Genomic DNA, 26,730 nt, shown 5'->3' with positions numbered 1-26,730 from the left:
AGATGACTGAGTCAAAAGGAGACTTCCAGTTCGGTAATCCTTCAAGGTGGACTGTACCACAACAGTTGGTACCAGGATCATCTTGGATAGAATGATAACAAGCTTTATTGTGCTTTTTGGGTGGAGCAGTAGTCTCAGTCCCAAGGATCCTGCAAGTGGGAACACTTTTATTTTGTTTTTTCAGATGGACGTGGGAGTCCTTGCCATTTCTATTAATTGAGGAGTTTATCCCTTAGCTGTGACACTGTCAAATTATTCACTGTTGAAAATATGTGATAGGTTGATATATTGAGGCTGAAAATAGCATGAACTATACTAAGAATCAAGTCATGCATTTGGGGTAATTATCTTTGGAATGGTTCCTTTTGAACAGAGGGCCTTCTTTGATCAAAGCAGTTCCTTTTTGGGCTCAACTGGAAAAGTTGTTGAGTGCAAGTTGTGCAGACTGCTCAAATCCTGGCAGTGGTGGAACACAAGGTTTCAAATGAGTAAGCATACTTCTGGATGGTTTTTGGTGGCTTTTCACACCTAGTTGTGTTTGAGGTAAGTGAGTTGATGTCCTAAGAGGCAGGGCGGTCTATGGACCTAATAAAGAGAACAGAGCTGTCTTTGTGAAACCATCTTTTCTACGTGTTCCAACAATCAGAGCAATGACTGGCAGGAAGTATATGCTTTATTTAAAAACTTCTGCTCAAGACGTCTCATATTTCAGGTCGGGATATTTTATATTTAAGTGTTCATCTAGTATTGATTCACATGCATCACAGGCAGAGTGATGAAGTATATGAACCAACACACAGAGAGACAGAAAGTTTTGGTTCTAGCTCAAGTTCTGTCAATGATTCAGTTTTGACCTTGGACAAGTTGCTTTATTTTTCTGGGTCTCAGTAGTCTCACCTATAATAAGGGGGGAAGGGCTTGAAATAGATGGTCTTCAATTTCCTTCCTAGTAATACAAATGTTTGACTCTAGGCTCCTGGTGCCTGAGAAGAACTGCATATCATGAAGTGGTAAATAATGGGACCATAGTAGGGAAATCTAACTACAGTGAACCTTCTGGAAATACAGTCTAGATCTCAAAGGGAACTCAGTAATCTTTGCTAAGGGCCATTATACTTATTTCAGAGTAATGTCATCATGAGAGCTTCAACTTTTAGAGCACAGGCAAGTGTTTTGTAAATAATTTCCTTTTTTTTCAAACGATAAGATGCAAACATACAAAGGAGCAAGTTCTGTAATCTGATTTCCACAATGACAGTGTCACTCAATCAGTATTTCTCAATCTTTTAAGTGCAAAGTTCCATTTGAAAAACATAAAAATCTCACTAAAAAGTTATTGTGGACTTGTTCAGACCTTGGACTCCTAGGAAAACCTATCCCATAACATTGACATTTTCCAAATACTGTAAGCCCAACAGCCAAAAAGATTTTTCAGATCTGCGCTTTCAGCAGTTTGTATTATATGGACAATAATTATGATTTCCAAATATATTTACTGTAATAAGGAATTTTCTTTTCAAGTAACACATGTTTTCCACTTTTCTAATTTAAGAATTATTGCATTAGTCTTACTAAATATTTCTCACATCTATCCTTTTGGGGAGATTTTCTAAACTCAGGGAAGTACAGCATCCAACCAAAGGCTCATGGAGATTACTCTCTGTACAAGTAAAGTGGAAATGAACTGCGATTTATTTAACATATACAGTGTACCAGACATGAAAATAGATACATTTTCTACTTAAAGATGTACATTTTCTATTTAATCTTTACAATGATATATGTTGCAGGCACTATGATCCTAATTTTATAAATGAGGAAGCTGAAACCAAGAGATATGGAGTCTTTTCAGGCTAGACAGCTGATAAGTGAGTCAAGATATGAATCCAGGTCTGCCCAAAGAACACGATTCTTTCCATCTCCAAAATCCTGCCCCAAGTACAAAAATAATGAATAATTAGGTCTCCTTCTTACCTTATTAAAAATCCAGTAAAGATGCATGCAGGGAAGTTCAATTCCAACTCTAAGATATTAGTTTGTGAATAGTCTAATTGCTTTAATTTATTTTAAGGGTAAAATAATTTTCACTTCTAATTTTTGGGAAAAATGTCTAGACTTGCAGAATAGATACAAACTTTTGTGTTTCTGACATCAAGCCAGGTTATTTACAGTTGATTTGAACTAATTCAGGAAATGGCAGAGTTCCAGATTCCAGTTGCTCTTCTTTGGCTGTGGTTATGAGTGATTGAATGAAGGACACCATGGTCATGGGTATAGGACTGGCTTGGATAATTCATGTGAGACTTCTGTGGTTTAAATAAGAAGAAAAAGGGGGAAAAAGACAAGTTACATTCCCAAATGGCCTGTAGATATATTCCCCTGGAGAGTGGGAAGGGCCTCCATCAGCAATATTTCTCTATTTAGTTTTCACTTCTCCTCCCAAGATGACAAGCCCACATACTGGCCCTATTATCAAAGAAAATAGGAGACAAAAATTTGACAGACATGTTCATTTAGTGGTATTAGTGACTTAATGATGAGGGGTGAAAAGAGGGAGAGGATTAAGAGGGCAAAACTTTATAGAGTTGTACTAGGAAAAGAGCAGTTACTTTGATGCCAGAAGCCTATGTTCTACACTCTTCACTCTGCCACTTGCATAGTATTCAGGTAACTGTGATCACTTCTTGAAGTCTCAGTTTCCTGATCTGTAAAATGGGGATGATATCCTCTGACCTAATTTGTTCTATATATGGTGTACGATATGCTTATATATATATATACATTTAATAATGATTAACAGCAATTATAGATGTAATAATGGTATGTAAAGTGTAAATCAGCAGGTAGGTTGAGATGGTGGCAGCTGTATCAGTGATGGCAGTGGCAGTGCTGACGGTATTAGCTAGGGGTGGGGATTTAGAGGAGCCAGGCCCATAACATCATGGCAAGTTAGATCAGAAGGTAGTTAACATGATCCAGTTCATATTGTCTTATTTTGATAATGAGGGAATTGAAACCCACATAAGGGAAGGGGATTAGCAGGACAACACAAAGAGACAGAATTTGAATAGTTACTAGAATCCAAGTGTTTTAGCTCCAAATCCAGTGTTCTTTTTAATAAATTCTACTGCTTGAGATTCCCCATCCTATCTGTCTTGTTATATTCAGCTCACCACTCTTATAAATACATTGTTCCAATACTCTATCCATAGATCTATTATGGTTTGGGTTCATAGGCAAAACTCGTTAAAGATCCCTGGTTTTGATACTACCATACGCTGACACCTGGTGGACAATCATTTGCCATATATGTATAGTCATAAAAGTGCTAGAAATAGAACCAAGATTATTAGCTTCTTCATCTTTGAAGAATCGTCTTATCCACAGAAATGTTACTTTAAGGTATTTCTGTGCAACAAATTGTTTGCAGAGAAGAATTTTAGCTATCTCTGCTCATGAAGAGCCTCATTATGACTGAAATTGTAATAGCTGTGACTTTAAGAAAGAAACTTTATCCTGCTGAGCCTTCATTTTCTGATACGTAAAGGGGTATAATAATAATTAACTCAGAGTTCTCTCAAAGATCAAAGATAATATATTAACAGCGCTTAGCTAAAAACTGACAGGATGCGTGTGGAAACTTCTTGAACTTAGTATTTCACTGAAACTTAGGAGTCTGGTACAAATTCTGATGCTGCCATAAAATAAGTTCAGTTTGGCTGTAACTTTGTGAAAGCACAGCATTAAGCTAGTTGGTTGGGAAGTGAAGCTGCTTTGGGTAGACATTATTGGTACCTATGATGTTCTTGAACTCAGTCATAGTATGAGTCATATTTAGTGACATGACATACGTTTGTGCTCTGAGACAAAATTTAGTTATTTCCATAAAGTCAAGTGTTTAATGACAAAATTCTCACTTAACTTTATGGGATTCCTACTGGCTTTAAAATAAAAGGTTGGGATTACAGGCTTTGGAGTTTTTAGATTTGTTAGACTCCAACCTTATTATCCTTGCCTTGACCATATTTTCCTCAGTAACAAAGGGTGAAAAACTATTGCTGTTGTTCAGGAGAGTAGCTTTTGGGAGAGACATTAGAAATAAAAATGCCTAAGGCTCTGCTAATGTGTGCCTATTCTCCATAGTCTTACCTTTATAAACCAATGTGTATGAACTGAGATCCTACTACATGCCTAACCCTCTGCTAAACAAAATGAGGGATATAAAAGTGTAAGATACAGTCTTCCCTCATTGAGACTACATGCTTATAGTGTAGCCTAAAAGTCCAGTACAAATACAAAAAAGGAAGAAGTCAGAATAGGTTGCCCCATGCAAGGAAAAGATGACAGTTGAGATGGGATCTGGAGAGAGGAGTAAAATATTTACTTCTGAGATGGGATCCAGAAGAGAGGAGTTTGATGAAGTTTTAGTCATATTTTTTTTTTTTTTTTTTTTGCGGTACGCGAGCCTCTCACTGTTGTGGCCTCTCCCGTTGTGGAGCACAGGCTCCGGATGCGCAGGCTCAGCGGCCATGGCTCACGGGCCTAGGCGCTCCGCAGCATGTGGGATCTTCCCTGACCGGGTCACGCACCTGTGTCCCCTGCATCGGCAGGCGGACTCTCAACCACTTGCGCCATCAATGAAGCCCTAGTCATAATTTTATACCAATCTTCATTATCAGGAACATTCTTAAAGCTGCACACTGAAAGTGAATCTTGTTAGCTCGATCATGGTAGCTGATTTTCCTGCTCTGCTTATTAGATTAGAAGTCTGTGCTGGTCATTCCCTTTAGGGTTTAGCTCCCATTACAGACCCCTATTTCAAGAAGAGGCATCTCTATGAAGGTACTGGCCTTTGATGTAGGCAGTGTATACCCTGGATAGAGCATTGAACATTGGATAAACCAAGAGGCATTTACTTCTTTAAGGATGGTATTGGAGGCACTGGGAATTTAGCCCTCATTCTATCTGGGTGGTTCACAGTCATAGAGCTAGGAGCTCAAGTATATACTAAAGATATGGTATTTTCACAGGTTATAATTTTGCCTGGATTGTATTTTCTGTGTGGTCCTGCTTAGCTGAGTTGGTTATGCAACACCAGTGAGGTTAAGTCTTTAGGATTAATCCCCACATGAGCCAGTTAACATCAATTTTTTTAATAGTGCTATATATTTAGCCTTGTTCTAGGGTGAGAGAGAGAGAGAGAGAGAGAGAGAGAGAGAGAGGGAGGGAACAAAATTTAGGGCATAACCCCTGACTTTACAAAGCTCACAGCCCAGTGTAGAGAGATTCATAAACAGATAAACAATAAAAGAGTTGTCATAAGGCAGAATATTTGCCCAGTTAAAATATTTACTAAGTGATTATGTGCTAATTATTCTGCTAGGTTCTAGAGATTTAAAGATGAGTAAGGCATGCTGTTTGGCTTCAAAAATGCTCATAGTTTAGTTAGAAATAAAGAGATATAAACGGAAACATTCTATAGCAGTGAATGTATCGTTAAAGCAATCCTTATGATGACATGGTAGCCCAGATTTGCCTTTTTGATATATCATTTTGGCAGCAGAGTATAGAATAGATTTTAAGAGGGAAATCCTCAAAACAGGTAGATCAGTTAAAGAGTGTTTTAATAATCCAGAGAGAGAGGAGGGAGAGAGAGTGGGAGAGGGAGAAAACTTGGTTGATTGAATGAGAGTGAAGGGATCTAGGATTATTTTAAGGCTTCTGGCTCTTGTAATTGGATAGATGGTGTGGATAAGTAAAAGATCAGGGAGTATGATGAGTTTAGTTTTGAATATTTTTATTTTGAGACGCCTGGGAGACATTGAAATGGGAAATCTCCACTGAAAGTTAGACATATAGATTTAATATCTGAGAGGAGGCCAACCCTGGACATTGAGACATAAGAGTCATCTGGATATGGGTGGTAACAGAAGCCATGAAACTGGGTGATGTTACTTAGCACGAGGGCACTGAATAAGAAAAGAATATGCAGACCTTAGGAAAACAAACATTTAAAGGATGTGCAGAGATAAAAGAAACCATAAAGGAGACTCGGTATGAATGGATAGATAGTTAAGAGGAGACTCAAGAAAGAGTTGTGGCTTAGAAGCCAACAGAAGAGAGCATTTAAAAAACATGGAAACGATCAGACTGTGTCCAAGCTGGCAGAGAAGCCCTGCCTGATTTGGAAATGTGATGGTCACTTGTCGCCTTTATTAAAGTAGTTTCAGTGATGTTGTAAAGGTATGCATGTCACCTTGGAATGCATTAAAGAATGTATATAAAATGAGGAAAAGAAAACAGTCAGTGTCAAAAACTATTGTGAGACGTTTATTTAAGAAGAGAAGGAAAATGACAAAGAGCTAGAATAAGATGCATTGACAAGAGAATTATTATTTTGGGTGTTGGAGAGACTTGATGACAAATATCTAGCTGAGAGTGAAGGGCAACATGATGATCTAGGAGTGAAAGGGAACAGCTAATGAAAGAAGATCCTGAGAAAGATAAAAGGGATTAAGAGCATGGGAATTCATCTTGTGCAATAGGAAAGACAGCTGTGTTGGGAAGGATGCAGTTGTAGATAAGATTGTGTGGGTTGGGAGGGGACAATGGATGAAACTGAGTTGTTTCTCAACCAATAACCTCAATTTTCTTGTGATTTAAGGAGTAAGTTTCTCTGCTGAGAAAGTTGGGGGATGGGAGAACAGGAGAGAAGAAACTTTAGAAGAGTTGTGAAGGTGCTGCATAGTCAATAGGAGAAGAAACTAATCAGGCATGTGCAAAAAGAGGCTGGAGCAAAAAATCTTAGACTGGAGATCATACACTTCTAGTTTTAGCATTTCAAATATATACTGGTATTTTTAATAGAATCATTCAGCAGTTTGGATAGTAAAAAAGAAAATGGATTGTGGACTTGATCTGGGATTAAGACCTTGCCAGGCTGGTACGGCAGAAAAATCATGAGCAAAGAAGTTGATGGTTCTTGTGTGAGAATAGTTAATTTGACCATTTAATGTAGTCTGCGTAAGGGAGGAAGTAAAATGAGGGCGGGTGCCAGATTGGCCCAGGAGAAATGGCAAAATTTAGAAATTTAAGGTCTCTGGGAGTGTCTGGTGCAAGCTAGCATAGTGCAACTTGCAGTGAAGTTCAGTGATTTTAATGTTAGAGAAAGCAAACCATCTGAAGAGTCAGGAATTTATGAAGCTTGGCAGAGAGTACAAATTTGAAAAGTTCTGGAATAAGGAAGAGTTTACTTTTGACTCAGAGTGTCAGGAATAGTGAATGCTGTGAGCTGCTAATCTGAAAGGGCTTTGGTACAGTACAAAACTGTGATATCCTTGTATAACATTTGACATGTTTTATAAATGAAGTTATCTTTGACTCCTCAAGCAGTCTCCCAAACTGGTCAATTCCATATCTGACTTTTACTTGAAATTCTAATATTCATGCCATACCAGGTCAGAGCTTTTTTTTTTTTTTTTTTTTTTTTTTACTTCCTTGACTGTTGGAATAGTAGGATGATCAATTATTCTGTTTGTCCTGGACTGTCACCGAAAATATTACATACTGGGAAACCCTCAGTCCTAGGCAAACCTGGACTGTTGGTCACCCTACAAACTCACAACTAATTTGGACTTCCTGTCTCTGGTCTCCCAATCCATCTTCCACACTGTTGCCAGAGTGGTCTTTCTAAAACACAAGTATAGTAATATCACATCTCTTCACAGAATCCTTCAATAATTCCCCATAAAACCCTCCATGATCTAGCTGCATCTAACTTTTAAGTTGCTTTTCCCTTCCACTACCTTCTCCCAATCTAACCTCCTATTCCACCTTCCCCACCATCTCACCCTGTTTTCCAGCTGTTATAGAACACCTATTCTTCCTTTCTATGGGTCATTCATTTTTATACTTTGAGAACTTTGAATGCTCTTCATTCACCTTTGAAACTCTTTTTTCATCCCTTTTTCCTACAGCCTTCCCACTCCAGCTGCTTATTAAAAGTGAACTTATCCTTCAGGATGAGCTCTAAGACTCCTTTTCTGTGCAGGATTCATTTCTACTCTCACAGAAATTTCTTTGTTATCCCTTTCATGGCACATTTAAAAATCCATTATGGTTAGTTATTCTTATGTCTTTTACTCCTTAAATGACTATAAACTTCTTGAGGATGACAATCACGTATTATTCTTCCTTGAAATTTCCCACCCCACTACACTACCTTCATCAATTTACATATCAAATACACATAAAGCAGAATGTCCCTTTGCTGGATAAAATTATGAATTGCTAAATCCCAGATGAATGGTATTGATAATACCAAGTTCAGCCTTTCTTGAAGAGATGGGACTTGACCACAGCTTTGAAGGGCAATTTAGATTTAAATACAATAGTGTATAATTCAGGCAAAGTAAGGTTAACTTTTATCTCCTCCCCAGCCACCATCAGCAGTTTGTTCTCTAACCCTGTCCCTGTAGTGACTAATAAAATAATGCAGATAGCTTGACACAAGTGCCATCTTCTCTGGCTCGAGGTGATCTATCTCTCTTAATTTAATAGAAGCAGCCCAACATGGTTGAAAGAGCGTTAAGTAAGAGGCGTACAAACCTGACTTCTGGTCCTAGTTTCACCATATTTTAACCCTGTGACTTTGGACAGGGTACTGAGTTGTTCTTGAATGCATCTCTTTGTAAGCTAAACAATATGGTAGGGGTATTACTGATATCTGTCCTGCTTACCTCACAGAGATGATGCTGTGCCAACATGAGGATTTCTTATCACCTATGCCATTCACCTCAGTTCTTGTCATGCATTGGTTGTGACGTTGGAAATTAAAAAAAAATATTTTTTCCGCCAGACCAGAAGTTTCTCAGGGACAGAGATTATAGCAGATGATTCTATATTCTCCATAGAACCTAGGACAGAATTCATAGTATGATGCTTATTAAACATATGTTGGTTGAGTGTTGGCCTCCAAGGCAGCCAGAACCCTTAAAAGGCCAAAGAAAAAAGTAAATACACAAGTTGTTTTCCTTTTATGCTTAATTTCCATGTGGAAAATTAAGCTCTGGGGACTACAGATGTTACCTCTCACTCTTGTTCCAAGTCCCACACGTAGGTGGGTAGGAAGCCATTCGCTGATGAGATGAGGCAGGTATATATTTCATTTGCAGAATGACAATCAACAAAAATAAAGGGTTGAGAAGCTTTGGGAAGCAGATCACAAGGACTACCCTCTCCCTGAGGCCTAGATAATAGTGTTGATGGTACTCTGAGATGTTGGGCTGTGCTGGTATCTACCTACAGGATATGTCTGACCACCTCTGATTCTAAATTGAATATTTTGCTCTTTTCTCAGGCTTCTGAAGGCATGTTTTTTCTGAGTTGTAATGGGTAAGTGCAGCAAATATTGATGATAATAGCCCAAATCAGGAGACAACTTTTGAGGGAAATAAAAAACAGTAGAAATATTGGGCTGGCCAAAAAGTTCATTCGGGTGTTTCCATAAGCTCTTACCCAATATATTAGTTGACATATCAGGGCTTGCATTTTTACTTAATGATTCCAAATAAGGACTTTAAACTATTTTGTATGCAATTGAATCCAATTATATCACTTTTCTTTGGGTGCTTACCATATAGCCAAGGCTAAGTCTTGGCTATATGGTCATAAACAGAATAGATCTTTTTATGGCACTAATAGAGCTAACAGCACAGTGAACGAAATAGTCAATAAAAACTGAGCAAACATCTACATTACATGTGTTGATGTTACGAAGAGAAATTGGACGGAGTGTGAGAGTATGTAATGCTATGTAGGATGGCCTAAATAATAGTGGCAGTGAAGATGTCTCTGACCTGCAAATTGAGGTTAAAGGAGACAGATATGTGAAAAAGAAGGAAGATAATTCCAGACAGAGGAAACAACGTGTGCAGATGTTTTTGTCAGGAGAAAAGCTTGGCTTGTTCTAGAAACTGAAAGCTTCTCAGTATAATTGAAACAGTAGTGAATGAGGAAAAGAATGGCATGAAGTGATGTTAAATGACACGGGAATGGCCTTCAAGCCATGGTGAGAAGTTTGGCCTTAATACAATAGAGAACCAACAAAGGATTTTAGACAGGAGAATGACAAGATATTTCAAAGAAAAACCACTTAGGCCACAGTGGGGAAGAGGTTAGAAAGGGTTAAGAGATGACATAGTCCCTGCCATCAAGGAGTGCAAAGTCTAGTTAAACAGAAAGACATGTTAGCAGAATTTCAGTGTGTGTGTAGTAAGTGCCATGACAGAGGTAAGGGAGTATGGAGACAAGCATGGGTTCCAATTCTTATATACCACCTCTACACTATGCAAGTTTTGTGACTTTGGCACAACTTATTTAACCTCTCTGGGTCTCAGTTTTCTCATTTGTAATATGGAAATAATCATTGAGTTGCTATAAGGATTAATGAGATAATATGTGCTTAGCTTGTAAATAGATGGAAGCTCTCAATAAGCAGTAGCCATAATTAATGTTAATGTTAGACACAGTATGGGGTTGAACTGCAGGAGACAAGACTGGGGTGCCGGGAGTCCAGTAAGGCATCTTCTACAATAATCAAGAGGAATGATGACAGTGGTCTGGGTTAAAATGGCAACAGTGTAAGTGGAGATGGATTGGAGATAGATTTGAGAGATTTAAAGGAGACAGAATCACCTGGTTTCTGATTAGATATGGGTGAAATATAGTGATAGGAGTTGAATGAATTCCCAGTTTCTATCTGTAGTGTCTGGGAAGAGAGTCATGGCACAGACAGAGAAGGGGAGCTTAGACTCAAGAGTGAATCACCAATCTTGTACCCTTTCCTGAGAGAGGAACCAAAAATATGTCTAGATTGAAGGGAAGAGAGACTAGTATCACAGGGGGCATGAACCAACCAGAAATAGTCAATAATAGAGCCAGAGCCAAAGAGAGAGACACAGAGACAGGAGCAGGGGCAGAGACTGAGAGAAGGAACATGTTCTGACTTTGGCCCTTCCATTCAGCCTCCTCCTGTTAGTGGCTTCTTTGGTTGTTCTCCATTCTAAAATTTCAGTAGTGTCACAGATTGTTAACAGGAAGCTAAATGTTCCCTGAGAGAGTTTATATTTTCACCCTACCCCAAAAAATTCCCCCAGTCTCCCATTACCATGGGGATTTTACATTTAATTGTCACCAGACATATTTGGGGAAAAACCCTTCCTACCTCCCCTTCAGTCTGGAGAAGAAAAAAGATTTTGGAAAGCAGGTCATGTAAGTCTCTAAACTTGAAATAAACTGAATTGCAGAAGCATAAGAAACCACAGAAACAAAATAAATTGTGAACATAATGCTGTTCTGGCCTAATAGGACTCTTTTATTTAGCACAGAGGTATGAAAACAACCTGTCCCATTAGTAAGTGAAATTTTCTGTACCAGTGAAGCAGAAACAAATATCCATGTTTGTAAAGTGCAGAAGTGGAAGTGTGAATTTGGTGGGTGTGAGTTGTTTTTAGTTCTTAGAACTGTAATGCACTTGATATAGCCTCCCTTGTTCTCTCACAAGCTTATGCATAGATAATAGATAATAGTAGAAACAGGATCAATACTGAAGTAATATGGAAATAATCACTGGGCTGCTATGAGGATTAATGAGATAATATGTGCAATAAAATGTGAGATAATATGTGAGATAAAAGTGGGTGGTAAGGAGGGGTGGGTGACATGTGTGGGGACAGATGTTTAGTTATATCCTGATGGCATAGCTAGAGTAATTCTAATGTTACAAGATCATAAGGTCCTACTATGGGGTTAGAAAGGTTCTGCCATAATGTGCCCTCCAGATAACACAATGATCCTCATTCTATTAAAAAGTCCCTCCTGAGCAGGGAGAGGCAAGTGGTATAATGGAAATAGCACAGACTTTGGAGCAAGTCAGGCATGGTAGTAAATCCCATTTATACCATTTTTTAACTTTGTTACCTAAGACAATTTACTGAATCTCTCTGAACCTCAGTTTCTCATCTGCACTATAAGAGTAATAATAGTAACTTACGATGGTTGTGAGAATTGAATTATGTAATGCATGTGAAAAATTCCATTGCAGATTCTGGGGTACATCATTGATAGACCATTATAATTATTTCCTTTCTTTTCACCTGTGAGTACCCCTCTACCTTTGTTCTAAGTCATACATACACAAGCAAGATGACTGCATGACTCTTTAGGATATATCACAGATAGGTCAAATAGGGAGTATAAGAGGAGGGAAAATGAAAGTACTCTTTAGAGTAATGGTAGCTTATAAAGTTGACTCTCTTTTATCTGTGAATTAATCCTTTGTGGTTCTGTTCTTTTATCACATTTCTATTCCCTGGAGTAGACTTAGAATGATATAGGAAGTCATTCTGCTACTTATGAAGAGAATCTAAAAGAGGCCACTCCTTTGTTTTTGTAAACATACTTAAAACAAAACAATACCAACAACAAAACTCCACCTGAGAAAACCTCAGTACTTTTTTTTCCAATTCTAGCTCTAAAGGCAAAAAACATTCCTGCAGTATGGACAGAAGCTATGTTTGTAAAATTTGTCTTTGAGAGGAAAACAAATGATGGACAGAAGGGTGTGTGTAAAGATTAACCACCTTTTTCCTCCTTTTTGAAGTCCCAGATCTTTCATTTAGTAGATGTGTGGCCTTAATAAATCCCTCTCTGGGCCTTGCTTCTTCTACCTGTATCATATGGTGGCTGAATTAAATGTTTTTTAAAGGTCCTCTTCAGTCCAAATTTCTACAAATAAAATAACAAGGTTGTTGCTGTCCTGCCATTCTTATTTGCAAACAGCCTGCATAAATCCATGGCCAGAACTTGAGAAGCCCTAAAAATTATTGTATATTCCCCATGTCTTACATATAATACACAATAAAAACTATACTAAAACATAAAATAAATTAAGGAAGTCCAAAAAACTTTCTCATTATGATGAATAATGAAAAAAATATTAAATCTTAAATTGTTTCAGAAAAATGATTTTGGTGGCCTATTTTGCTGGTACCTTAATCAATGTTCACTGTGGCTGTTGGATAATCTGTCAAGACATGATGTCACACCAGTACAGAATTCCCCTTAGACAGAGAATAGGTCTCTTCCCTTCCCAATTACATAAGGGAAAATATCCTGGTTCAGCTTCTAAATCCATATATTACTGAAAATTTTCACGTAAATTTGGAATGAAACCTAAGCTAAGAGAAAGAGAGAAAATGCATGAAAACCACCAGCTATTGTGATAGAATAATAAGGAGGTAATATTCCCAAGCCCTGAAAATCAACCAGGATACTGGTAATGCAGGCTAAAGGAGGCAGATCTGTTTTCCAGGTGCTGTGATGCCAAGTTAGGAAGTCAGGACCCAGTGAGCAAGGTGGCAGACAGAAGAGAGGCAAGAAGACCTGAACAACAAGACTGGATTTCTACCATTGCAATTGGGAAGTAGTGAACAGTGGTCATCCCAACCAGAGCTCGAGGCAAGAGAAGTCTTGATACAGAAGAAACAAACTCAAATATCACATTCTTTTTCTGTGGTTAGAAAAACAGATGGAATATTTCAAGACTTCCTTACCTGCAAGACACATCTTTGACAATCTGGTAGGGCAAGGCAGTTGGATGACAATTCCATGGTTCTCTAACTGATTCACTGGGTGACCTTGGATCAATAGTATATCTTCCTTGAGCATCTTCTTCATCTGTAAACAAATCCCTTCTAATTTTAATACCCTATGACTCTGTAGGTATAAAAACATATCTGGTGACACCTCATCATAGTTTTGATTTGCTTTTCTCTAATAATTAATGATGTTGAGCATCTTTTCATATGCTTGTTGGCCATCTGTATGTCTTCTTGGAGAAATGTCTGTTTAGATATTCTGCCCATTTCTTGATTGTTTTTTTTTTTAATTAAGCTGTACAAGCTGTTTGTGTATTTTGGAAATTAAGCCCTTGTCAACTGCATTGTTTGCAAATAATTTCTCTCATTCAATAGGTTGTCTTTGTGTCTTGTTGATGGTTTCCTTTGCTGTGCAAAAGCTTTTAAATCTAATAAGGTCCACCTTGTTTGCTTCTGTTTCCATTACTCTAGTAGATGGATTTTTAAAAAAAAAAACTATTGTGTGATTTATGTCAAAGAGTGTTCTGCCTATGTTTTCCTCTAGGAGTTTTATAGTATCTGCTCTTACATTTATATCTTTAATCAATTTTGAGTTTATTTTTGTGTATGGTGTTAGAGAATGTTCTAATTTCATTCTTTTACCTGTAGCTGTCCAGTTTTCCCAGCACCACTTATTAAAGGGATTGTCTTTCCTCCATTGTATATTCTTGTCTCCTTCATCATCAGATTAATTGACCATAAGTGCGTGGGTTCATTTCTGGGCTTTCTAAAATGTTCCATTGATCTATATGTTTTTTTCGTGCCAGTATCATACTGTTTGATTACTGTAACTTTGCAGCATAGTCTAAAATCAATGAGTATGATTCCTCCAGCACCTTACCTTTTCTATTTTTTTAAACTCTTTACTGGTGTATAATAGCTTTACAAATGTGTGTTAGTTTCTGCTTTATAACAGTGAATCAGTTATACATATCCATATGTTCCCATATCTCTTGCATCTCCCTCCCTCCCACCCTCCCTATCCCACCCATCTAGGTGGTCGCAGAGCACCGAGATGATCTCCCTGTGCTATGCAGCTGCTTCCCACTAGCTATCTATTTTACGCTTGGTAGTATATATATGTCCATGCCACTCTCTCACTTTGTCACAGCTTACCCTTCCCCATCCCCATATCCTCAAGTCCATTCTCTAGTAGGTCTCACTCTTTACTCCCATCTTGCCCCTAGGTTCTTCATGAAATTTTTTTTCTTAGATTCCATATATAAGTGTCAGCATATGGTATTTGTTTTTCTCTTTTGGACTTACTTCACTCTGTATGACAGACTCTAGGTCCATCCACCTCACTACAAATAACTCAACTTCATTTCTTTTTATGGCTAATATTCCATTGTATACATGTGCCACATCTTCTTTATCCATTCATCTGTTGATGGACACTTAGGTTGCTTCCATGTCCTGGCTATTGTAAATAGAGCTCCAAAGAACATTCTGGTACATGACTCTTTTTTTTTGCGGTACGTGGGCCTCTCACTGCTGTGGCTTCTCCCATTGTGGAGCACAGGCTCTGGATGTGCAGGTGCAGCGGGCACGGCTCACGGGCCCAGCCACTCCGTGGCATGTGGGATCCTCCTGGACCAGGGCACGAACCAGTGTCACCTACATTGGCACGCAGACTGCCAACCACTGCGCCACCAGGGAAGCACAGTATATGACTCTTTTTCAGTTATGGTTTTCTCAGTGTACATGCCCAGTAGTGGGATTGCTGGGTTGTATGGTAGTTCTATTGTTAGCTTTTAAGGAGCCTCCATTCTGTTCTCCATAGTGGCTGTATCAATTTACATTCCCATCAACAGTGCAAGACGGTTCCCTTTTCTCCACACCCTCTCCAGCATTTATTGTTTCTAGATTTTTTGATGATGGCTATTCTGACCAGTGTGAGATGATATCTCATTGTAGTTTTGATTTGCATTTCTCTAATGATTAATGTTGTTGAGCATTCTTTCATGTGTTTGTTGGCAATCTGTATATTTTCTTTAGAGAAATGTCTATTTAGGTCTTCTGCCCATTTTTGGATTGGGTTGTTTGTTTTTTTGTTATTGAGCTACATGAGCTGCTTGTAAATTTTGGAGATTAATCCATTGTCAGTTGCTTCATTTGCAAATATTTTCTCCCATTCTGAGGGTTGTCTTTTCATCTTGTCTATGGTTTCCTTTGCTGTGCAAAAGCTTTTAAGTTTCATTAGGTCCCATTTGTTTATTTTTGTTTTTATTTCCACTTCTCTAGGAGGTGGGTCAAAAAGGATCTTGCTGTGACTTATGTCATAGAGTGTTCTGCCTATGTTTTCCTCTAAGAGTTTGATAGTGTCTGGCCTTACATTTGGGTCTTTAAACCATTTTGAGTTTACTTTTGTGTATGGTGTTAGAGAGTGTTCTAATTTCATACTTTTACATGTACCTGTCCAGTTTTCCCAGCAACACTTATTGAAGAGGCTGTCTTTTCTACACTGTATATTCTTGCCTCCTTTATCAAAGATAAGGTGACCATATGTGCATGGGTTTATCTCTGAGCTTTCTATCCTGTTCCATTGATATGTGTTTCTGTTTCATAGATAATGAGTCTCATAGATAATGAGTAGGTCTTTATGAAATCCAGCACCTAACCATGGTAGTGCCCCCAAGATCAAGCCCATATCTATTCCCCTACCTCATCTCTTAACTACTCTCTCCTTCATACCTGAACTCCAGATACATTGGTCTTCTTTCCATTATTTAATATGTTAAGCTCATTCTTGTCTTAGGGCCTTTGCCTTTGTTGTTCTCTCTGCTTAGAATGCTTCTCCACTAGGTCTTCACGTGGCTAGCTCCTTCTCATCATTCAGGTTCAAATGTCACCTCCTCAGAGAAGCCTTCCCTGATCATACAATCTACAGTAGATATGCAGTTACTCTTATCAACTTATCATATTATAATTTTCTTCATAGAATTCTCTGATTTTTTCTTTTTCATTGATTTATTCAGTGTCTGTCTATATCACTGTCCAAAAAATATAGGTTCCATGAGGGCAGCAATCATATTGCTCTGTTTCAGTACAATAACTAGTACATAGTAGACACTCAAGTAATATTTTTTGAATGAATCAAAGTGGGAGAACCGGGATGGCAAACCAGGTCTGTATGACTTTAAGGCTCTTGCTCCATACTGCCCCTTTTATTTATTTATTTTTTTACACCTTTATTGGAGTATAATTGCTTTACAATGATGTGTTAGTTTCTGCTTTATAACAAAGTGAATCAGTTATACATATCCATATGTTCCCATAAGTCTTCCCTCTTGCATCTCCCTCCCTCCCACCCTCCTTATTCCTCACATTTAGTTGGTCACAGAGCACCGAGCTGATCTCCCTGTGCTATGCAGCTGCTTTCCACTAGCTATCTATTTTACATTTGGTAGTATATATATATGTCCATGCCACTCTCTCACTTTGTCACAGCTTACCCTTCCCTCTCCCCATATCCTCAAGTCCATTGTCTAGTAATCTCACTCTTTATTCCCATCTTGCCCCTAGGTTCTTCATGAAATTTTTTTTCTTAGATTCCATATATAAGTGTCAGCATATGGTATTTGTTTTTCTCTTTCGGACTTACTTCACTCTGTATGACAGACTCTAGGTCCATCCACCTCACTACAAATAACTCAACTTCGTTTCTTTCTATGGCTGAGTAATATTCCATTGTATATATGTGCCACATCTTCTTTATCCATTCATCTGTTGATGGACAATTAGGTTGCTTCCATGTCCTGGCTATTGTAAATAGAGCTCCAAAGAACATTTTGGTACATGACTCTTTTTTTTTTTTTTTTTGTGGTACGCGGGCCTCTCACTGCTGTGGCCTCTCCCATTGTGGAGCACAGGCTCTGGATGTGCAGGCACAGCGGGCACGGCTCATGGGACCGGCCACTCTGTGGCATGTGGGATTCTCCTGGACTGAGGCATGAACCAGTGTCACCTGCATCGGCACGCAGACTGCCAACCACTGCGCCACCAGGGAAGCCCGGTACATGACTCTTTTTGAAGTATGGGTTTCTCAGGCTACATGCCCAGTAGTGGGATTGCTGGGTTGTATGGTAGTTCTACTGTTAGCTCTTAAGGAACCTCCATGTTGTTCTCCACAGTGGCTGTATCAATTTACATTCCCACCAACAGTGCAAGACGGTTCCCTTTTCTCCACACCCTCTCCAGCATTTATTGTTTCTAGATTTTTTGATGATGGCCATTCTGACTGGTGTGAGATGATATCTCATTGTAGTTTTGATTTGCATTTCTCTAATGATTAATGTTGTTGAGCATTCTTTCATGTGTTTGTTGGCAATCTGTATATCTTCTTTGGAGAAATGTCTATTTAGGTCTTCTGCCCATTTTTGCATCAGGTTGTTTGTTTTTTTGATATTGAGCTTCATGAGCTGCTTGTAAAGTTTGGAGATTAATCCTTTGTCAGTTGCTACATTTGCAAATACTTTCTCCCACTCTGAGGGTTGTCTTTTGGTCTTGTTTATGGTTTCCTTTGCTGTGCAAAAGCTTTTAAGTTTCATTAGGTCCCATTTGTTTATTTTTGTCTTTATTTCCATTTCTCTAGGAGGTGGGTCAAAAAGGATCTTGCTGTGATTTATTTCATAGAGTGTTCTGCCTATGTTTTCCTCTAAGAGTTTGATAGTTTCTGGCCTTACATTTGGGTCTTTAATCCATTTTGAGTTTACTTTTGTGTATGGTGTTAGAGAATGTTCTAATTTCATACTTTTACATGTACCTGTCCAGTTTTCCCAGCAACACTTATTGAAGAGGCTGTCTTTTCTACACTGTATATTCTTGCCTCCTTTATCAAAGATAAGATGACCATATGTGCGTGGGTTTATCTCTGAGCTTTCTATCCTGTTCCATTGATCTGTGTTTCTGTTTTTGTTCCAGTACCATACTGTCTTGATTACTATGGCTTTGTAGTATAGTCTGAAGTCAGGGAGCCTCATTCCTCCAGCTCCATTTTTCTTTATCAAGATTGCTTTGGCTATTTGCGGTTTTTTGTGTTTCCGTACAAATTGTGAAATTTTTTGTTCTAGTTCTGTGAAAAGTGCCAGTGGAATTTTGTTAGGGATTGCATTGAATCTGTATATTGCTTTGGACATTCGAGTCATTTTCACAATGTTGATTCTTCCAATCCAATAACATGGTTTATCTCTCCATCTATTTGTATCATCTTTAATTTCTTTCATCAGTGTCTTATAATTTTCTGCACACAGGTCTTTTGTCTCCTTAGGTAGGTGTATTCCTAGATATTTTATTCTATTTGTTGCAATGGTAAATGGGAGTGTTTCCTTAACTTCACCTTCAGATTTTCCATCACTCGTGTATAGGAATGCAAGAGATATCTGTGAATAAATATTGTATCCTGCTACTTTACCAAATTCTTGATTAGCTGTAGCACTTTTCTGGTAGCATCTTTTGGAATCTGTATGTATAGTATCATGTCATTCGCAAACACTGCCAGTTTACCTCTTCTTTTCTGATTTGGATTCCTTTTATTTCTTTTTCTTCTCTTATTGCTCTGGCTAAACCCTCCAAAACTATGTTGAATAAGAGTGGTGAGAGTGGCCAACCTTGTCTTATTCCTGATCTTAGTGGAAAAGTTTTCGGTTTTTCACCATTGAGGACAATGTTGGCTGTGGGATTGTCATATATGGCCTTTATTATGTTGAGGAAAGTTCCCCTATGCCTACTTCCTGGAGGGTATTTATCATAAATGGGTGTTGAATTTTTTCTAAAGCTTTTTCTGTATCTATTAATATGATCATATGGTTTTTCTCCCTCAATTTTTTTTTTTTTTTTTTTTTTGCGGTACGCGGGCCTCTCACTGTTGTGGCGTCTCCCGTTGCGGAGCACAGGCTCCGGACGCGCAGTCTCAGCAGCCATGGCTCACGATTGCAGCTGCTCCGCGGCATGTGGGATCCTACCAGACCGGGGCACGAACCAGCATCCCCTGCATCGGCAGGCGGACTCTCAACCACTGCACCACCAGGGAAGCCCCTCCCTCAATTTTTTAATATGGTGTATCACATTGATTGATTCACGTATATTGAAGAATCCTTCCATTCTTGCAATAAACCCCACTAAATCATGGTGTATGATCCTTTTAATGTGCTGTTGGATTCTGTTTGCTGGCATTTTGTGGAGGATTTTTGCATCTAGGTTCATCAGTGATATTGGCCTGTAGTTTTCTTTCTTTGTGCCTTCTTTGTTTTGTTTTGGTATCAGGGTGATGGTGGCCTCTTAGAATGAGTTTGGGAGTGTTCCTCCCTCTGCTATATTTTGGAACATTTGGGAAGGATAGGTGTTAGCTCTTCTCTAAATGTTTGTTAGAATTCGCCTGTGAATCCATCTGGTTCTGGGCTTCTGTTTGTTGGAAGATTTTTAATCACAGTTTTACTTTCACTGTTTGTGATGGAACTTTTCATATTTTCTATTTCTTCTTGATTCAGTCTCGGAACATTGGGCATTTCTAAGAATTTGTCCATTTCTTCCACAGTGTCCATTTTATTGGCATAGAGTTGCTTGTAGTAATCTCTCATGATCCTTTGTACCTCTGTAGTTAAGTTGTCACTTCTCCTTGTTCATTTCTAATTCTATTGATTTGATTCTTCTCCCTTTTTTCTTTGATGAGTCTGGCTAATGGCTTATCAATTTTGTTTATCTTCTCAGAGAACCAGCTTTTAGTTTTATTGATCTTTGCTATCATTTCCTTCATTTCTTTTTCATTTATTTTTGATCTGATCTTTATGATTTGTTTCCTTCTGCTAACATTGGGGCTTCTTTTTCTTTTTTCTCTAGTTGCTTTCAGTGTAAGGTTAGGTTGTTTATTTGAGATGTTTCTTGTTTCTTAAGGTAGGACTGTATTGCTATAAACTTCCCTCTTAGAATTGCCTTTGTAGCATCCCAAAGGTTTTGGGTCCTCGTGTTTTCATTCTAATTTGTTTCTAGGCATTTTTTGATTTTCTGTTTTCTTTCTTTAATGATCTGTTGGTTATTAAGTAGTGTATTGTTTAGCCTCCATGTGTTTGTATTTTTTACAGATGTTTTCCTGTAATTGATATCTAGTCTCATAGCACTGTGGTCGGAAAAGATACTTGATTTGATTTCAATTTCTTAAATTTACCAAGGCTTGGCTTGTGACCCAAGATATGATCTATCCTGGAGAATGTTCAATGAGCACTTGAGGAGAATGTGTATTCTGTTGTGTTTGGATGGAATGTCCTATAAATATCAATCGAGTCCATCTTGTTTAATGTGTCATTTAACGCTTGTGTTTCCTTACTTATTTTCATTTTGAATGATCTGTCCATTGGTGAAAGTGGGGTGTTGAAATCCCCTACTATGAATGTGTTACTGTCGATTTCCCCTTTTATGGCTGTTAGTATTTGCCTTATGTGTTGAGGTGCTCCTATGTTGGGTGCATAAATATTATAATTGTTATATCTTCTTCTTGGATTGATCACTTGATCATTATGTAGTGTGCTTCATTGTCTGTTGTGATAGTCTTTATTTTGAAGTCTATTTTGTCTGATATGAGAACTGCTGCTCCAGCTTTCTTTTGATTTCCATTTGCATGGAATAACATTTTCCATCCCCTCAATTTCAGTCTGTATGTTTTCTTAGGTGTGAAGTGGGTCTCTTGTAGACAGCATATATATGGGTCTTGTTTTTGTATCCATTCAGCCAATCTGTGTCTTTTCCTGGGAGCATTCAGTCCATTTACATTTAAGGTAATTATCAATATGTATGTTCCTAATCCCATTTTCTAAATTGTTTTGGGTTCATTATTGTAGGTCTTTTCCTCCTCTTCTGTTTCCTGCCTAGAGAAGTTCCTTTAGCATTTGTTGTAAAGCTAGTTTGGAGGTGCTGAAATCTCTTCCTTTTCGCTTGTCTGTAAAGTTTTTAATTTCTCCATCAAATCTGAATGAGATCGTTGCTGGGTAGAGTAACCTTGGTTGTAGGTTTTTCTCCTTCATCACTTTAAATATGTCCTGCCACTCCCTTCTGGCTTGCAGAGTTCCTGCTGAAAGATCAGCTGTTAACCTTATGGGATTCCTTTGTGTGTTATTTGTTGTTTTTCCCTTGCTGCTTTTAATATGTTTTCTTTGTATTTAATATTTGATTATTTGATTAATGTATGTCTTGTCCTGTTTCCCCTTGTATTTATCCTGTTGGGACTCTCTGTGCTTCCTGGACTTGATTTACTATTTCCTTTCCCATATTAGGGAAATTTTCAATGATAATCTCTTCAAATATTTTCTCAGTCCCTTTCTTTTTCTCTTCTTCTTCTGGAACCCCTATTATTCTAATGTTGGTGCTTTTAATGTTGTCCCAGAGGTCTCTGAGACTGTCCTCAATTCTTTTCATTATTTTTTCTTTTTTCTGCTCTTCAATAGTTATTTCCACTATTTTATCTTCCAGATCACTTATCCGTTCTTCTGCCTCAGTTATTCTGCAATTGATCCTTTCTAGAGAATTTTTAATTTCATTTATATTGTTATTCATCACCGTTTTTTTGCTCTTTACTTCTTCTAGGTCCTTGTTAAATGTTTCTTGTATTTTCTCTATTCTATTGTCAAGATTATGGATCATCTTTATTAACATTATATTGAATGCTTTTTCAGGTAGACTGCCTATTTCCTTTTCATTTTTTAGATCTGGTGGGTTTTTACCTTGCTCCTTAATTTGCTGTGTGTTTTTCTGTCTTCTCATTTTGCTTAACTTACTGTGTTTGGGGTCTCCTTTTCTCAGCCTGCAGGCTCGTAGTTCCCGTTGTTTTTGGTGTCTGTCCCCAGTGGCTAAGGTTTGTTCAGTGGGTTGTTTAGGCTTCCTGGTGGAGGGGACTTGTGCCTGTGTTCTGGTGAATGGGGCTGGATCTTGTCTTTCTGGTGGGCAGGTCCACGTCTGGTGGTGTGTTTTGGGGTGTCAGTGGCATTATTATGATTTTACGCAGCCTCTCCGCTAATGGATGTGGTTGTGTTCTTGTCTTCCTAGTTGTTTGGTATAGGGTGTCCAGCACTGTAGTTTTCTGGTTGTTGAGTGAAGCTGGGTCTTTGTGTTTAGATAAAAGTCTCTGGGAGATTTTATTGTTTAATATTACGTGGAACTGGGAGGTCCCTTGTGGACCAGTGTCCTGATCTTGTCTCTCCCTCCTCAGAGGCACAGCCCTCATGCATGTCTGGAACACCAAGAGCCTTTCATCCACATGGCTTTGAATAAAAGGGATAAAATTTAGAGAGAAAGACAGAAACAAGATAAAATAAAATAAAATAATGTAAAATACAATAAAATAAAGTTATTAAAATAAAAAAATTAAGAAAAAAATTTTTTAAAGTAATAATAATAAAAAACCATAACGGACAGACAGGACCCTAGGAAAAATGGTAAAAGTAAATCTATAGAGACAATATCACACACAGAAGCATACACATACACATCTACATAAAGAGAAGAAAAAAATTATATATATCTTTGCTCACAAAGTCCACTTCCTCAATTTGGGATCATTCGTTGTCTATTCAGGTATTCTACAGATGCAGGGTACATCAAGTTTATTGTGGACGTTTAATCCTCTGCTCCTGAGGCTGCTGGGGGAACTTTCTCTTCTTTGTTCACATAACTCCCGGGGTTCATCTTTGGATTTGGCCCCGCCTCTGTGTGTAGGTCGCCTGAGGGCGTCTGTTCTTCACTGAGAAAGGACAGGGTTAAAGGAGCAGCTGATTCGGGGGCTCTGGCTCACTCAGGCCGGGGCTAGAGAAGGGTATGGATGCATGGAGGGCCTGCAGTGGCAGAGGCCAGCGTGACATTGCACCAGCCTGAGGCACACCGTGTGTTCTCCCGGGGAAGTTGTCCCTGGATCACGGGACCCTGGCAGTGGCAGGCTGCACAGGGTCCCATGAGGGGAGGTGTGGATAGTGACCTGTGTTTGCACACAGTCTTCTTGGTGGCTGCAGCAGCAGCCTTAGCATCCCATGCCCGTCTCTGGGATCCGCGCTGATAGCCACGGCTCATGCCTGTCTCTGGAGCTCTTTTAAGCAGCACTCTTAATCCCCTCTCCTCGCGCACCAGGAAACAAATAGGCAAGAAAAAGTCTCTTGTCTCTTCGGCAGTCCAGACTTTTTCCCAGACTCCCTCCCGGCTAGTCGTGGTGCACTAACCCCTTCAGGCTGTGTTCACGCCACCAACCCCAGTCCTCTCCTGGGATCTGACTGAAACCCGAGCCTCAGCTCCCAGCCCTCGCCCGCTCCGGCGGGTGAGCAGACAAGCCTCTCGGGCTGGTGAGTGCTGGTCGGCACTTATCCTCTGTGTGGGAATCTGTCTGCTTTGCCCTTCTGACCCCTGTTGCTGTGTGTCCTCCATGGCTCCAAAGCTCCCCCCCACTGTCACCCACAGTCTCCTCCTGTGAAGGGGCCTCCTAGTGTGTGGAAACCTTTCCTCCTGCACAGCTCCCTCCCACTGATGCAGGTCCCGTCCCTATTCTTTTGTCTCTGTTTTTATCTTTTGTGCTACCCAGGTACGTGGGTGAGTTTCTTGCCTTTTGGGAGGTCTGAGGTCTTCTGCCAGTGTTCAGTACGTGTTCTGTAGGAGCTGTTCCACATGTAGATGTATTTCTGATGTATTTGTGGAGAGGAAGGTGATCTCCGCGTCTTACTCTTCCGCCATCTTGAAGCTCCTCCTCCAGCACATTTCTTTCTCAAGATTGTTTGTCTATTCTGAGTCTTTTGTGTTTCCTTGAGGTCTCACCTCACACTGGTCACAATGGTTATCATCAAAAAGTCTACAAATAATAAATATTGGAGAGGGCATAGAGAAAAGGGAACCCTCCTACACTGTAGGTGGGCATGTAAATTGGTACACCCACTATGGAGAACAGTATGGAGGCTCCTTAAGAAAACCAAAAATGGTTATCATATGATCCAGCAATCCCACTTCTGTGCATATATCCAGAAAAGCCAAAAACTCTAATTCAAAAAGGTACATGCACCCTAATGTTCATAGCAGCACTATTTACAAAAGACAAGACATGGGAGCAACCTAAGTGTCTATTTACAGATGAATGGGTGAAGATGTGGTTGTATATATATATATAATATATATATATAATATATATATAATATATATATTATATATATAATATATATATATATAGTTGTGTGTGTGTGTATATATATATGTATATATATATGTATATATATATATATATATAAATCTTACTCAGCCATAAAAAGAATGAAATAATGCCATTTGTAGCAACATACATGGACCTAGAGATTACGATACTGAGTGACGTAAGTCAGACAGAGAAAACCAAATATGATATGATATCACTTCCATGTAGAATCTAAAACAATGGTACAAATGAACTTATTTACAAAACAGAAATAAACTCACAGACATAGAAAACAAACTTACAGTTACAAGAGGGGAAAGGGAGAGAGGGATAAATTAGGAATTTGAGATTAAGGGGTACACACTACTGTATATAAAATAGATTAAAAAAAAGGACCTACTGTGTAGCACAGGGAACTATATTCAATATCTTGTAATACCCTGTAATGGAAAAGAATCTGATATAACTTAATCACTTTGCTGTACACCTGAAACTTTTTAAATCAACTATATTTCAATTAAAAAAAATTCTGGGTGTCAGCTATAGTACTGGTTAACCATTATACCCTTTTTCTTTCTTTTTTTTTTTTTTTGTTTTGTTTTGGGCAGGGATCATAACTTCACGGCTTACCTTGATGAATATACTGAAATATTCAAGATGGGCAGCAACAGTACCAGCAATGCTGAGAATCACTGCAATGTCACTAATTTGACATTTCAATACTCCCTCTATGCCACCACCTACATCCTCATATTCATCCCTGGTCTACTGGCCAACAGTGCAGCCTTGTGGGTTCTGTGCCGCTTCATCAGCAAGAAAAATAAAGCCATCATTTTCATGATCAACCTCTCTGTGGCTGACCTTGCTCATGTGCTGTCCTTACCCCTCCGGATTTACTATTACATCAGCCACCACTGGCCTTTCCAGAGGGCCCTTTGCCTGCTGTGCTTCTACCTAAAGTATCTCAACATGTATGCCAGCATTTGTTTCCTGACATGCATCAGCCTTCAGAGGTGCTTCTTTCTCCTCAAGCCTTTCAGGGCCAGAGACTGGAAGCGTAGGTATGATGTGGGCATCAGTGCTGCCGTCTGGGTCATCGTGGGGACTGCCTGTTTGCCATTTCCCATCATGAGAAGCACAGACTTAGCCAACAACACTGAGTCCTGCTTTGCTGATCTTGGTTACAGGAAAATGAATGCAATGGCTTTGGTTGGGATGATTACAGCTGCTGAGCTGGCAGGATTTGTGATCCCAGTAGTCATCATTGCATGGTGTACCTGGAAAACCACTATATCCTTGCGACAACCACCAGTGGCTTTCCAGGGAATCAGTGAGAGGCAGAAAGCACTGCGGATGGTTTACATGTGTGCTGCAGTCTTCTTCATCTGTTTCACTCCCTATCATATTAACTTTATTTTTTACACCATGGTAAAGGAAACCATCATTAGCAGTTGTCCCATTGTCCAAAGCTCACTGTATTTCCACCCTTTTTGTCTATGCCTTGCAAGTCTTTGCTGCCTTTTGGATCCAATTCTCTACTACTTCATGGCCTCAGAGTTTCGTGACCAACTATCCCGCCATGGCAGCTCCGTGACTCGTTCCCACCTAATGAGCAGGGAGAGTGGTTCATCAATGATTGGTTAAAAATAAAATAGCTCTTTGATTATGGCTTTGTTTAACTATGTTTCCTGGCTTTTTCCAAAGGTGGAAATGACCAGCCAGACAATTTTGTTAATTGAACTTTGGGAACAACAGAAATAGTTGTGCTCACAGGGTTGTGATGGTGCAGGGAGAGTGTGAAAAATGTGGGAGAGGAAGAGAAGATGGGAGTTGTATGTTTCCTCTTTGAAATTCAAGGCACTTTCTTACTTAAGAGATCTAGAT

At 38.9% G+C, this 26,730-nt stretch overlaps 1 protein-coding gene across 2 annotated transcripts; it reads left to right on the top strand.

The window, feature by feature from the left end:
- The first annotated feature begins 493 nt into the window (after positions 1 to 493).
- On the top strand, positions 494 to 26,730 carry LOC132418070 (putative P2Y purinoceptor 10). 2 transcript variants are annotated; one of them, XM_060001976.1, is made up of 2 exons: positions 494 to 543; positions 25,455 to 26,730. In XM_060001976.1, exon 2 carries the CDS (start codon positions 25,504 to 25,506, stop codon positions 26,488 to 26,490), a length of 987 nt encoding a protein of 328 aa, XP_059857959.1. In that variant the 5' UTR covers positions 494 to 543; positions 25,455 to 25,503; the 3' UTR covers positions 26,491 to 26,730. The 2 variants fall into 2 exon arrangements, with proteins under 2 accessions (XP_059857959.1, XP_059857960.1); XM_060001977.1 differs by lacking the exon at positions 494 to 543 and adding an exon at positions 9,388 to 9,393.

This window comes from Delphinus delphis, chromosome X (assembly GCF_949987515.2).
Source record: "Delphinus delphis chromosome X, mDelDel1.2, whole genome shotgun sequence".
NCBI lineage: Eukaryota > Metazoa > Chordata > Mammalia > Artiodactyla > Delphinidae > Delphinus > Delphinus delphis.
Note: the sequence above shows the minus strand (reverse complement) of the source record. Positions and strands in the feature narration are given on the sequence as shown.